Raw genomic sequence first — 12,455 nt, 5'->3', positions numbered from 1 at the left:
CCCGGAAGTGCTATGAGCAACTAGCCAATAGCGCGAAGCTGGAACTGGATGTACATCACTCAACTACTACCGATTGTCGCGCGGAACGAGGAAATGATTCAATTTTTATACGAGCAAGGACAAGAACCTACTGCAAGACCTCCGGAAATATTTTGTGCTACTTTTTATAGTAAAATACATCAACGTAGATTACTAAAGGACGCCTCACGCGTGATTGCAGTCCTCATGCCGTCAACACCGCGGAGGCGTCGCTGAAAATCGTTGCTCGCACGGAGTACGACTTGTAGAGACGAGCGAACGCGACAGCCATCTCCATCTTGTCGCTTGTAGCTGCCGCGAGCAAGATCGCTTATATGGTGTTTATACTTTTTTCAGCATAACACATGGATTTCTCATGCGTTTTCAGTAAGTTCAGGATAACGCGCCCAACTGACCTCTTGCAGCATGCAGCTGAATGCCTGCGGCAGAGTTTCTAACTAGCACTGGTGCTGCACGTAACTTCAGTGGTCGCAGATTCCCCGTACGCGAGACACCGTCAAGCGCGCTGTTTATTTATAAAAAAAGCATGCTGCCAGCAAAATGACGCCTTCTGTTATGTGATTCCTTAGTTTAACAGCGTTCCGTACACAGTAGACTGCCAAACTGAATAAATTCAAACACACAAAACGCACGCTAATCACGCTCCGCATAGGCTCGGAATCACGGACTGGTGAACGAACCATTTTACGCGTCCTCTCGCTTGGCGTCTTATTGAACGTGCCATAGTTCTGGCAGCGTTTGCGATTTTTAAAGCTCTTACGGACAACGGCAAAGTGATAAAATCAGATGCAGTTATCGCGATGATTGGCTTTTTCGATTGACATCGAGAGACACAGCGCGTATGCCTAGTCCTTTGTCAATCGCGTCGGCTAAGCGCAGCGACGACTTCCTGGCGATAGTATGATATATACGGATAATGTGCACCTAAGTTATAATTTACTTACCGTGGAGGATTTGTTGTTATATCCAAGGCATGATGAACGACTGTCGTGTTTTCGTGGCGACGTGAGATGGCTGACACATGATCTCCCTTGGCTGCTTCGTCGCTGCTCGCAGGAGGGATCACCTTTCTCCGGTGCTGTGTTGTTCCGCGACATTAAGCCCGCGTGCGCGGTGGAGCAACTCCGAGTGAAAAAGTAGAGCGCTCGCTACGCCTTCCTTTGAACTGCGGAGGCCTGTTCCCTTAGAAGCAAAACGATGTGTTCTTTGTTCAAAGTGCATGAATGATACATTGAACATGTTCGGGGCCCGCCACCTACAGCTGAAGCAGAAGATTACACTACGTTTTGTTCTATATTGCCGCAAGAGTAGAACGGGTATTCTACTCTCTCTCTGAAGGGGAGAATGAAAAGCACATTTCACTCTCTCCTTGGTGACAGAGTGAACAATGCATTTCACTCTCCTCGACATTTTGCAAGAGTAAAACGACGCTTTGAAGAGTGAACCGGCCGCTTCACTCCTGCGAGACCCTTCCTAGTTGTTATAGTGTAACATTTGCGTACAATTCTTCCCGGCACGACACCGCCCGATTTTCTCCATTTTATTTACTGTACGGTCCCATTGGCATTTTTGACGAAGCACAAGTCGGGAGTGGTATTCCTGCGTACACTGTCGCCGATACGCGTGGGCCTATCTGGGTCAGTGATGAGTGTAAGTTCTGAGTCACTTGTCACTGAATATAGCGCATTGCCCTTCCTAGTGCAGGTTTGGTATGCCCAGACTGTGTGCGGAGCGTTAAAATCTCCTACAACAACCAGTTATTCCTTCTCTGCGGCTTTACATGCGTTTTTCAGGAGGGCAATAACTCTGTTGCTTTTATCTTTCGGGGAGCTGTACAAGTTAAGGATGAATGCACATCTGTGTCCTTTTTTCTAGGCAGTAGCTGTACAAACGTGTAAGGAATTTTGTCTTCCTCCAGATCAATTTGCGTTGCCGTAAGGTTGCGTTGTATCGCAACTGCCGTCGAAGGTTTGTTATCGGCTACAGTTAATTTATTGAACGTGGTACACCCAGTAATCTTGACTTGCGTGCCTGTTTCCTATAAGGCTACAACATCTACCTTGGCATCAAAGCTAGCGCGTTGGAACTGCAGTGCTGCACGCTTTTGCTTAAAGGATCTGCAATTCCATTTTATAATCTTAATGATTTCAGCCATCTTTTTTGGTGTACGGTTTTCAAGAATTTTTGTGCAAGCTGCTGCGCCGGAGTTACCCACAACAATGCAACACCTCTCTTAGGCGGAACTTCCTTGCATCGTCTACCACTTGTAAAGCCCGCAACTGCGTTTCTACGGCACTGCGCAATACCTACCCCGATTGCACCGGGACTATCGCACAGTCGGCCCACTTACGCTGATGTAAAGCCTTCCGTTCAGAAAGGATCTGGCGCCTGATCAGCTGACGCGTCACTCGTGAAGCCGTTATCGGGTGCGATGAGTTTGATGTCTCATGAATGTACACAAAAGTAGGCGAGGCACCAAGGAGGAAGATAAACGCTCTTTATAACCAACATCCGCCGCCGTTGGGATGTCATTCGAAGAGTCGTACATGGAGGCCGCAATGTCGCATGCGAGTTTTCTGCTTGCCCTGCTTCTTTTCTCTCCGTTAACAGGTGAGATTCGCCGCTGACAATCGTAAAGTGGTTGAACATGTACCTAGGCAGCCATATTCTCTTTAGAGCGCCCGCCAGTCTATTAAAGTAATGTGTCAAGTGGCAACGCATGCTCGGACTTGGCGAAAATCGATGAAATGTATTTGCGTTATACTTAACAGTTTCCAAAAAAAACGATTTCTAGAAGTTCCGGGTCATATTAAAGGGGCCCTGAAGTGATTTTGACGATTTTCTACAAACGTACTGAATCGTTAGAGTAGGTCATTTTGATCATTAATTGACACATCTAAGTGCTCTGCGTAAAGCGTGTAATTTATTACAAGGTTTTAAAAATGCACATCGCTGCCGATCTCAGCACACTGCTCGGCGGAATTTGAAGCCGCCCCTACCCATATGACGTCAGTGGGGCGAACTGTCGGATTGGCTGACCAGGGCGCGTGATCGATAATTTTTTCAACTTTATGGTAAACAAATGATGTTCGTAATAGTTGGAATGTTAGTTAATTTCTTTTTATAAAAAGAAAGTGACATAGAGAGAATGCACAAGAACATTTTTTCAGTACACTTAAGCACTTCCGGCACACAGCAAGTGTCGTCTGCTTGTGTTACAACGTGCTCCGTCTTTGACGAGGGCTCCGCAATCAGTATTGGTTTGTATTTCCTGAGCACTTTGCTTCGACTTTGTTGCATTGTGGACTGCAGACGTAGCGACTGGCATTGTGTCCCTCTGCAAGCCAGTACACGGGCTGACTGGCTGCAGCGCATCGGTCTGCCACTATCCGATCGGCGCCAGGATTTGTGCGATTGCGGCCGTCACTTTACACCGGAAGATTAATAACGCAATAGCGCTTCGCGAGTCCGGTATAAGGGAAACGCAAGCGAAAATGTACAGGGCCTCGCCGTGTCCCCTTGCGTGTCGTTTGAGGTGATGAACAGAAGCGCAAATGTGAATGGTCTGCACGGTGCAGCCACCTGGTGGCATAGAGCTCAACCACACACAGTAGCAGTAACAAAATATATTTTTTGCTGCTGGCGTAAATCTTTCACAGGAGTGTAATCGTTAACATGTTGTTTTTGTAAATGTTTAAAATATTTTACACTTGCTTAGAGCAATATTAGCTCTTTCTTTGGCTGGTTAAGCTCTGCGCCACCGGGTGGCTGGACCGTGGAGGCAGGCACCCGTATCAGGCAGCTCACGTACGTCTACGCTAAAGTTCCTTTATCAGCTTGAGTTTATGCCTCCACCGTTCCGTCGAAATATTCAGGTAATGTGTGATTACCGGAACACCAGACACGTTCGGCGCTAGGACAGAATGCTTGTAACGCACGCTACTTCGATAACTATCGCTTGGGGTCGAGGCCAAGAGGCTAGCGGAGAGGTTTCTCGCGGTCGAGAGCGGGCTCCAAAAGAACCGGAAGTGGACGATGTGACGTCGCATAGTGACGCAGAGCCAGTGAAGGCGAAGCTTAGCCCAGATCACTCGGCGAACGAGTTGAGAAGGAAAAGCACAGCAAGGGAGGAGGGTAACTTGTAATCGCTTGTAGCTCCATTAATACGTAACGCTTCACTTAAATTGTGGTGCGAATGTTCTACTTAAGCTGCACCCTATGCGTTTACAAAATTTGTCCTAACCGTTTCAGGGGCCCTTTAACTGCAACGCCGATGCATGTTCAGTCGGTGCCTGATCCATTCCAATGCGGCAAAAATACTCCGGAACCTAGTAAATAATGGAGAATATATGCATTGTTCCGTAGGATTAGGGGCATTCCCTCCGTATTGGGCTAGACCATGTACTAACCGAACCTTGAATTTGTTCGACACGCAATTCATCTACTTGAACGCTATGACAGTAACATGAGCAGAACGTCAACAAGGTGAATGCAGGAGCCAACGTTTCGTCAAGTGGACTATTCTTCAAGGCGACGTACGCTTTCCTCGCCACAGTATATAGGTGGGGTTCTTCTAAAGGGAAGAGGGTGTTAGGGGGGAGGGTGCGGAAACGAGAGAAGGTGTATAAGCGGGTCGAATTGAGAGTAAAGGAACGCTGTGCACAAGGTCAAACTTGATGAAAAGAGCGCTACGAAGACGCGCACTAAAAGAACAATATGTACGACGGACAAGGCGCTACTTCCAACTAAATGCTTTTTTTGAAGAAACAGGACCTTAAGATAGATGCAACCAAGAATGGCCCATCGTGACATCACGACCTCCCTATCTCATTAGAAAAGCTATCTCTTTTTTGGTAAGCGTCCCTGAAGGGCAACTAATGCACGTGCCCTCGGCCTTTGCAATGTAGAAAGCTTCCAATATCTCCCGTTCTAGTCTATCTTAGACCGTGCCAGAAACCTGGTGTCGCGAAGATACGGACGACAATTGTGACGTTTACAGTGTTCTGCCAGATGGCCCCCCGCATTATAATTTACGGCCCAATTGTGCTCACGCGCCCTTTCATTAAAACACCGTCCGGTTTGACCGATATAAACCTGTTGGCAACTTAGGGGTATCTCATATACGACATTACTTTTGCAAGCAGTGTACTGCGCTGCACGTTTCTTAGAGCATGGTTCGGGTTTTGCTTTTGTCATCATAGGGCATATCTTGGCCAGGTTACATGGTGCAGTGAAGAGAAGATTGATATTGATATTGAGATATTGTGCCTTTGTGGCACCTTCTTGAGGTCGTGGGACACCCTGTGCCAATAAGGAATCACATTTAATTTCTTCCAATCAAATGGCTTTCTTGTGTTAGTGCCCTCTATTGCCTGTTTGATCTTTTGAAGAAGCTTATCGCAAACGCTAGAGATCAAAAGTGAAGGGAAACCGGCTAGGCGTAGCCTTGAAACTTGGTTATTGAAACTGATCTCTATTTTGTGGTTGCAAGATTTGTTTAGCGCTTCTTTTAGACAAGTCATTGCAACTGCTCGTTTCACCAGCTTGGAGTCCGCAGTGAATCTCAAAACATTTAGCAATGTGTAAACACAATTCTTGCAGAACGCTAGTACACAACGTAACCAATTCACGTAAGATAAAAATTGACATATTCAATTTGTCGGCTTTGAATGATCTAATGGATACCATTTACGGAACCACGACATCTATTCTTTACGGAGAGCTATTAATTTGCAAACGTTGTGCTTCTATCTTTTTACCTGTAGAATTTTCGGAAATTACTTCAATAAACTCCAAGCCCTAAATATAAATTCCGCCTCCAACAGTCACTAGATTTTTACTTTCTCTCTAAAATTCAGCAAATTTCAATGAAAGCGGTCCAGCGGTTATCTCAGAAAACCGTTTTTGCGTTTTACGTGTATTTGAATAACATGCGTTGGAGTTGGGCCCGAGCTAAACTTCCTCTTATGAGGGGAGTTATTGTGGCGCGAAGCGCTACACTCTTAGGCAAAGTTACACCCTTTGGAGTGTATCTCTGCCACACAACAATAATCGTCATCTGCCTTGCTTGCGTTTCCTTTCTTGAAAACGCCGCGCCCGCTACTTTCCTGTCGGGGATGCTATACGCCATGCTGATAACGTGCATGCCGTTCGTTACTCGAAAGTACCGGGCTCACCGCGTTAAAGAAAGGAAATGCGGACAAGACAGATGATGATTATCATTGTGTGGCAAAAGGGTGTAAATTTGCTTAACAGTGAATATAGTCGCTCCTTATTTAAACCACTGGCGTTACACTCTAAAAACAGTTGGGGGTGTATATTTGTCGCAGAACAATATTCGTCATATCTGTCTCGCTTGCGTTTCCTTTCTTGAAAACGCTGCGCTCGTTGCTTTCCTGTCGAGAATGCTCTGTCATGCTCATAACGCGCATGCCGTTCGTCACTTAGAAGAACCGTGCTCGCAGCGTTAAAGAAAGGAAATGCAGGCAAGATGGATGACGATTATTGTTGTGTGGCAAATATACACCCCAAAGGATGCAACTGTTTTTAGAGCGCACATGGAAGGATCAAATGGCGTCACCGACATAAAGCCAATATGTACTCCTCGCACCACAATAATTATCACTTCTTCCCTCGCCTCCATAGCGGCCTCATTATTCTTGGCATAACTTGCGCGTTAGCGAGCTCAACGCTCTTTCTTCCCTTCTTCTTTTGTTGGATTGGGTTAGCGCTACCTATCCGTGGTTGTCCTGGCACATGACGTAGTAACAAGGCTCACCTTCTTTGATCGAGGCATGTTTACAATCTGAGAGCAGGAGCTGCTGTGTCCCATAATTGCACCAATGAGCACGCGACTACGTACGCGCTAGTTGCGCGGCAGCTGCGTCTCTAGCGCGTGAAGGAGGCGCAGCTCCGTACTTGCGCATGATGTCGCCTTCGGGCTCAGCGGTTCTAGGGCCGGCAAATTATAGTATGGTCACATGACTCACATAGATGAACCGTTACTATATAGATAATACAGCGTGGCTATTTTCGAACTACCAAGTAAGCTAATAACTTAAACACTCATCTCAAAATTGAAACATTGACTTTCATTTTTAATTTTTTTATTGACAACAGCATGCATCTTTATGATTTTTCAGTATTATGACACATAATTAGGTCTATTTTAAGGTGGTTGCATTATTTCCCATATTGGTATACGAAAAATGATTTTTTAAGATGAACTGAAAAATGTCTGACATTGTTGAAACCTTCCTATATAATGCTTCGCATTAAAGATACCGCGCTATTCTCTATTAACAATTATGTTTACGTTGAACTCTCTTTGTAGATGGTGCAGCAACGCCAGACACATGCCTAGAGGACGCCATCACGGTTTGTCTGGAGGAGCGGTTTGCAGAGATTGAAAAAGTAAAGGCGCCAACAGATTTCGATAACATTTACAAGGCCGTGTGCACGTAAGTCTGCTTTTAGATAAGGGGTTATCGAACCAGGCAGATCTTGAGTTGTTTAGTATTGGTCAATTGTATTCCAAGGTACGCGCAATATGTATGGCTTCATAGCCAAAGGCCTATAAGGGTGATCATTTACTAAGAAATATAGTTGAGAAACTATCAACACAGTATAGAACAAAGACAGAAACTGTAATCAAATACGACGAGATAGAAAAACATATGCTACAGTACGAACAACAAAGAAAGAATACGCCTGCAGACTTTAGAATGAAGCTCTCCAGGCGACCAAATTAGTAAAGTTAAATGCAAGAAACAGGAATTGACTATAAGCACAGTCGACAATGTCAAAATTAACTACGCACGTATGAACAAAACGATTTAAATATAAAGACCTCCACCAATGCAGCAGGTAGAACGTATCAGCGCAAAATAATACTTTCTGAGTTTTCCTACTTTTCCGGGCAAATCCATATTCTAACGAACCTTCAGTCCCACGCTCGTTGAAGCGCCATTTTTGCCACTGCCGTACACAGGAGCTTCACAGTTCCCCTGTAACAATTTTTCGGGGAACTGCGATTTCAACAGCGTGTGAGGGCACCGCACACTAAACAAGACTTGCGAGAAACTGCGCGATATCTGGGGATTGCAGTTCTATCTGCTGCCGCAGTAAAAGAGTCCAAGGACCGAATGGTTTCAGTGAATTCTAGCCACCCACCATTTTTTTCTTTATCTGCGCGGATTTACTTTCTGTAACTTAGTTTGTTTTTCATATTGTAAGTTGTTTCGTTGATTCGCGCGGGGTCCATTTCCGTCCAAAGCGTACCCATGCTTGGTAGCAAAGGCTTTGTTTCTTGCCGTTAAGTATGGTGTTTTGACTGTTCGAACATATCCAGAAACAAGACGAGCAGGGATGTTCATCAAGATATTAATGACCTAATAGCTTTATGGGGAATTTAAGTTACCAGACGATATTCCGTCGAACCCTAGAGATTGCGAACAAGGTATCAGCACAGATCCCGAAACCACATACTGTTGTGACGTTGGTCAGTGATCTGCTTGTTTTCTAGTGAATTTACCTGACCAGACGGTATTTCGTCGAACCCCCGAATATAAGATATTTTCTGTAGAAAAATACGTTTTCAAATCAATGGTACACATAATCCGTAATTATGGTACCAATCGATGCCTTCGCCTGCGTAAACATACGTCAGTGACGTGGCAAGGGTTTTAATCCCGGCCACGGCAGCCGCGTTTCGATAGGGGCAAAAACACACGTGTGCTTAGATTTAGGTGCATGTTAAAGAACCCCAGGTGGTCAAAATCTCCGGTTCCTCACTTCAGCTTGCCTCATAATCAGATCGTAGTTTTGGCACGTAAACCCCTATAATTTTTTTCTGTTTTTAATAATAATAACAACACTGGTGAGGATAATGACGGTGGTGGTGATAGCATTTATTTCTTTTAGTACAGGTGATCAAAAATGCGAGCCTGAAAACGGAAATACGATTGACGTGGGCCTAAGCCCTTTCACAGCAGGAAATCGAAGAGTATATCACATATTTTACAGTCATAACGCCAAGGACCAAAGGAACTTCTTAGTGATAACCGTAGCAAACCCAAAGGAAGTACTTCATTCTACATCACAGTATACACAGCACACTCATGCTTACAATAAAAAACATATGAAAGCACTTATGCAAGACCTGAGCAACAACTAAAATAAAGAAAATGTAGAAGAGACGCAACGCTTGGAGATCCAACATAACATCGCAAGAAAATTGAACATTGTAGCATACCTGCATATATGACGAGTCCTTAGAAGGGAACGCAAAAGTTCTTTTTCACTTTCAATGCGCGAAGGCTCTGCTCCTTAACAAGTAGCTGGCGCTGAGATTTGTTAACTGCGTACGATATTCTCCTGTCATATGGACGTCCTTGAACACGCCTCTTTACGCCAGGTGGCCGCAGACAGATAGGCTTACGTTCCGTAGGCTGTAAGGATGTATTGTCGCCCTGAAGGGACGACGCCTCTTCCTTGAGGTACGCTGTAAGAAAACAACCGTGTAGTTAGTTCAGTAAGCGTCTACAGTGAATGAAGCTATTTTCGACCTCGGCTTCACCTGTCGCATAATTATGGGCTCGTACTACGAGCCACGCTGCCAACAAAAAGTAGTAGTCCCGCGTAAGGCTTGGCCTTCGAGACTGTGACGGTGCGCGCATCTCAAATGCCATGTCGGGTGTGACCGTTTCCTTTCAGATGCTACGCGTAGAACCGATTTTGACTCGCGGGCTCGACAGGCAACGCAAAGGCGTTACGCGTGACACGGTTCTTAAGCAACGGTCACAGTGGCTGTACTTTGTTTGCTTGATCAAAGAGGCACTTTACATGCAACATTAGCGATCCTGCGACGACTACCTCCTTTCTATCTGTTCGAGAGGCAAGTGATGTGCACAAAGCTTGATAGAATGGAGAATCGTCCACTATCCGAACAGATATCGTCTAACAGCTATAGTATGCCCCGACAGACTTTTAGTTGTTGTGAGCGCGTTTTTTTTGTATTTCGATCATTATTTTGTAAAGGCATCGCGAGAAAATCACGAGGGGCAACGCACTTACCGCCTGCCCCATAGGGATACTCACTAGAGGGAGAGGGGTCAAAGTGTGCAAGTTGCTCTCCCACTTCTGAAAGGGGGCACTTTCGGCTGAGCTCTGGAAAGTCCAACAAAACTACAGCTGAGGCTAAATTTTCTTTCTTAATAGAGTGTCCACAGAAATATCGCTTTTCTTTACTACGTATCCCCTGCTTGGGCAGCGAGGACTGTCTTTTGTGCCTCCTCGGGGCGTGCTGTAACGGATGACGCATGGGATTCCCCATGCAGGCTCGAATTTCGGAGAAGGCCTGGCTCTGGGTAGGTCTCGCCTTTGCGAATGTCAGCTTGCGCTGCTGGCAACATGCCCAGCTTTTAGAGCGCAGCTCTCAGGTGCCCGTTCCTGTGGCGAGCGTCGGCGTCCATCGTAACCGAGCGAACGAGCGTAGTGAAAGATGAGAGAGCGAACGCGGAACGCAGCGGGTGCCGAAAAACGGTTATAGCGAAGAAAGCCCAGAGGAGGATAGCGGAGGAGGAGGGTATGGCGCAAGCGTGAGAGAAAAGCGTAGTGCCGCGCAAGATGGGCTCTGCGGCTGCGACAGCTACGAGGTGGCGCCAGAGTAGCACGCGTCGTCTGTTCGCCGATGACACCACCGATACCACATATGGAAACAAAGCGCTGCATGAGCGGAAGTCCGTCTGCGGCGGCTGCTGTGAATCACGCCCATGCGTCACCTACGCGCTGCCTCTCGCGATCTCCCGATTAGCGAGGCAGTCGCGCCACACTTCGCTCCGTTTGCAACGTGCCGCACAAGACAGACTGCCCGAGCCAGCCAATATACCGCGAAATCAAAACACGTATAGAGCAAGACTCAAATTTGCCATTAGGGAGTATCGTAATTGTCGGTGAATTTTTGGGGGAAGGCTGCATTCGCATTTAAAACTCAGCTAGCTATATTGATCCTGTGGGCGAGGGGGAGGTCCGGATAAAGTATTATGATCAGCTGCGCCCAACGAGTTACCTGCCTTACGGTTAGAAGTCATTGGATTATCAAGTGCTGGAACTATTGAATCTCCGTCCACAGATAGCCTACATAACGTTGCAGTCTCAGTAACTTATCACCGTCAAAATTCTAATCAAACATCTTACACGTATAACTGTCGAATTTCACTATGTAATCCCCACTTATCGTACATATATTCGTGAAAACGATCTTGGTCGAACGTGCAGAGCCATTCAAATACCAATAGAACATTGACTTAATTTTTTTCTAAATAATGTGTCGCCACTGATTTGTGGATTTCATTTTCAGGCTGCTTCCACATAAAGACTACACTATTACTAGTTTCCCGGTAGCAGCGAAAACAGGAGATATTTCATATGCTGAATAAATAAGGACCACATTTTGGTGACGTGTACCGAAAATTTGAACGGTGTAGGTTGCTTATCTGCTCTGAAACCAGTTACTGAATACTCGCCTTCTTGTAATTTTATGCGTTACACACGGCGTTTAATTCTTTTCCCCTGGTATCCTCGGTAAGCTATGTGGAGTATGGTGGTTATATTTTTCCAAAGTACGAAGCGATATTCTGAGTTACAAGTGATAAATGCTTATTGTGTGTACGTTTAATACAGTCTTTGTAGAAAGTTACTCATCGTATCATTCCAGGGTGCCATACTATCACTAACCGACATGTTTCGCGGATTCCTAAAACAGCAGCATGAGATACGGACGTGAAATTACGTGAAATGCGAGAATTTTAAGCGCACTGGGTTGCGAGACTCACTTTCCTGCTTTAAATGCGGGTGTAGCAGATAATTACTAAACCCTCGTTTTTCCATGTGGTTTCGTGCATACTACGAGACTCGCAGTTCATTTCTCCGGTGCCCTCGATCAGCTAAACAAGGTGCCTTGTTTATATCTGGGGAAAATTAGGAGCAGGTTATGGATAATGTTTATGAAACGTTCCATATTGGTGGGTTAAATGCTCTTTTTCCTGTAAGATACGTATGTCAGTGGTCCATAGTGTTATTGGTTTGTTTTGCGAGTAGTGTAAAATTTAGGTGGCTGCGCTGGCATAATGACAACTAGGACTAAGCTCAAATTTTGGAAACGTAGGGGAATACAGCTTAAGTTGTATCCAATTGAATATTTGCCAGGACGTATTAGAAAGTATCATCCCAATGTCTCAAGAAAACTTTGCGTTTTTGATATTCTATACTTTGAAGAAATAGGCAGCATTTTACGTACAATGTGTCGTGTAATTTTAACGTATTTGACTTCTTTAGAAGCATTACAAATAATTATTGAACACTCATTTCCTATATTTTCGTGTGCGTGATATATTAGGTTCACCCGGACCACTCGC

General features: G+C 45.3%; 1 protein-coding gene across 1 annotated transcript in view; it reads left to right on the top strand.

Annotated features, from left to right (window-relative positions):
* Positions 1-2,521: 2,521 nt before the first annotated feature.
* The window catches only part of LOC135900236 (uncharacterized), a 46,635-nt gene continuing 36,701 nt past the window's right edge, over positions 2,522-12,455 (top strand). Inside the window, exons 1-2 of the mRNA XM_070537936.1 lie at positions 2,522-2,649; positions 7,373-7,499. Of these exons, the coding sequence (XP_070394037.1) occupies positions 2,565-2,649; positions 7,373-7,499 (212 nt within the window). The 5' untranslated portion in view covers positions 2,522-2,564. The remainder of the gene's footprint in view (positions 2,650-7,372; positions 7,500-12,455) is intronic.

This window comes from Dermacentor albipictus, chromosome 1, assembly GCF_038994185.2.
Source record: "Dermacentor albipictus isolate Rhodes 1998 colony chromosome 1, USDA_Dalb.pri_finalv2, whole genome shotgun sequence".
In the NCBI taxonomy this organism is placed as follows: domain Eukaryota; kingdom Metazoa; phylum Arthropoda; class Arachnida; order Ixodida; family Ixodidae; genus Dermacentor; species Dermacentor albipictus.
This window is presented reverse-complemented; position numbering and strand designations above follow the sequence as displayed.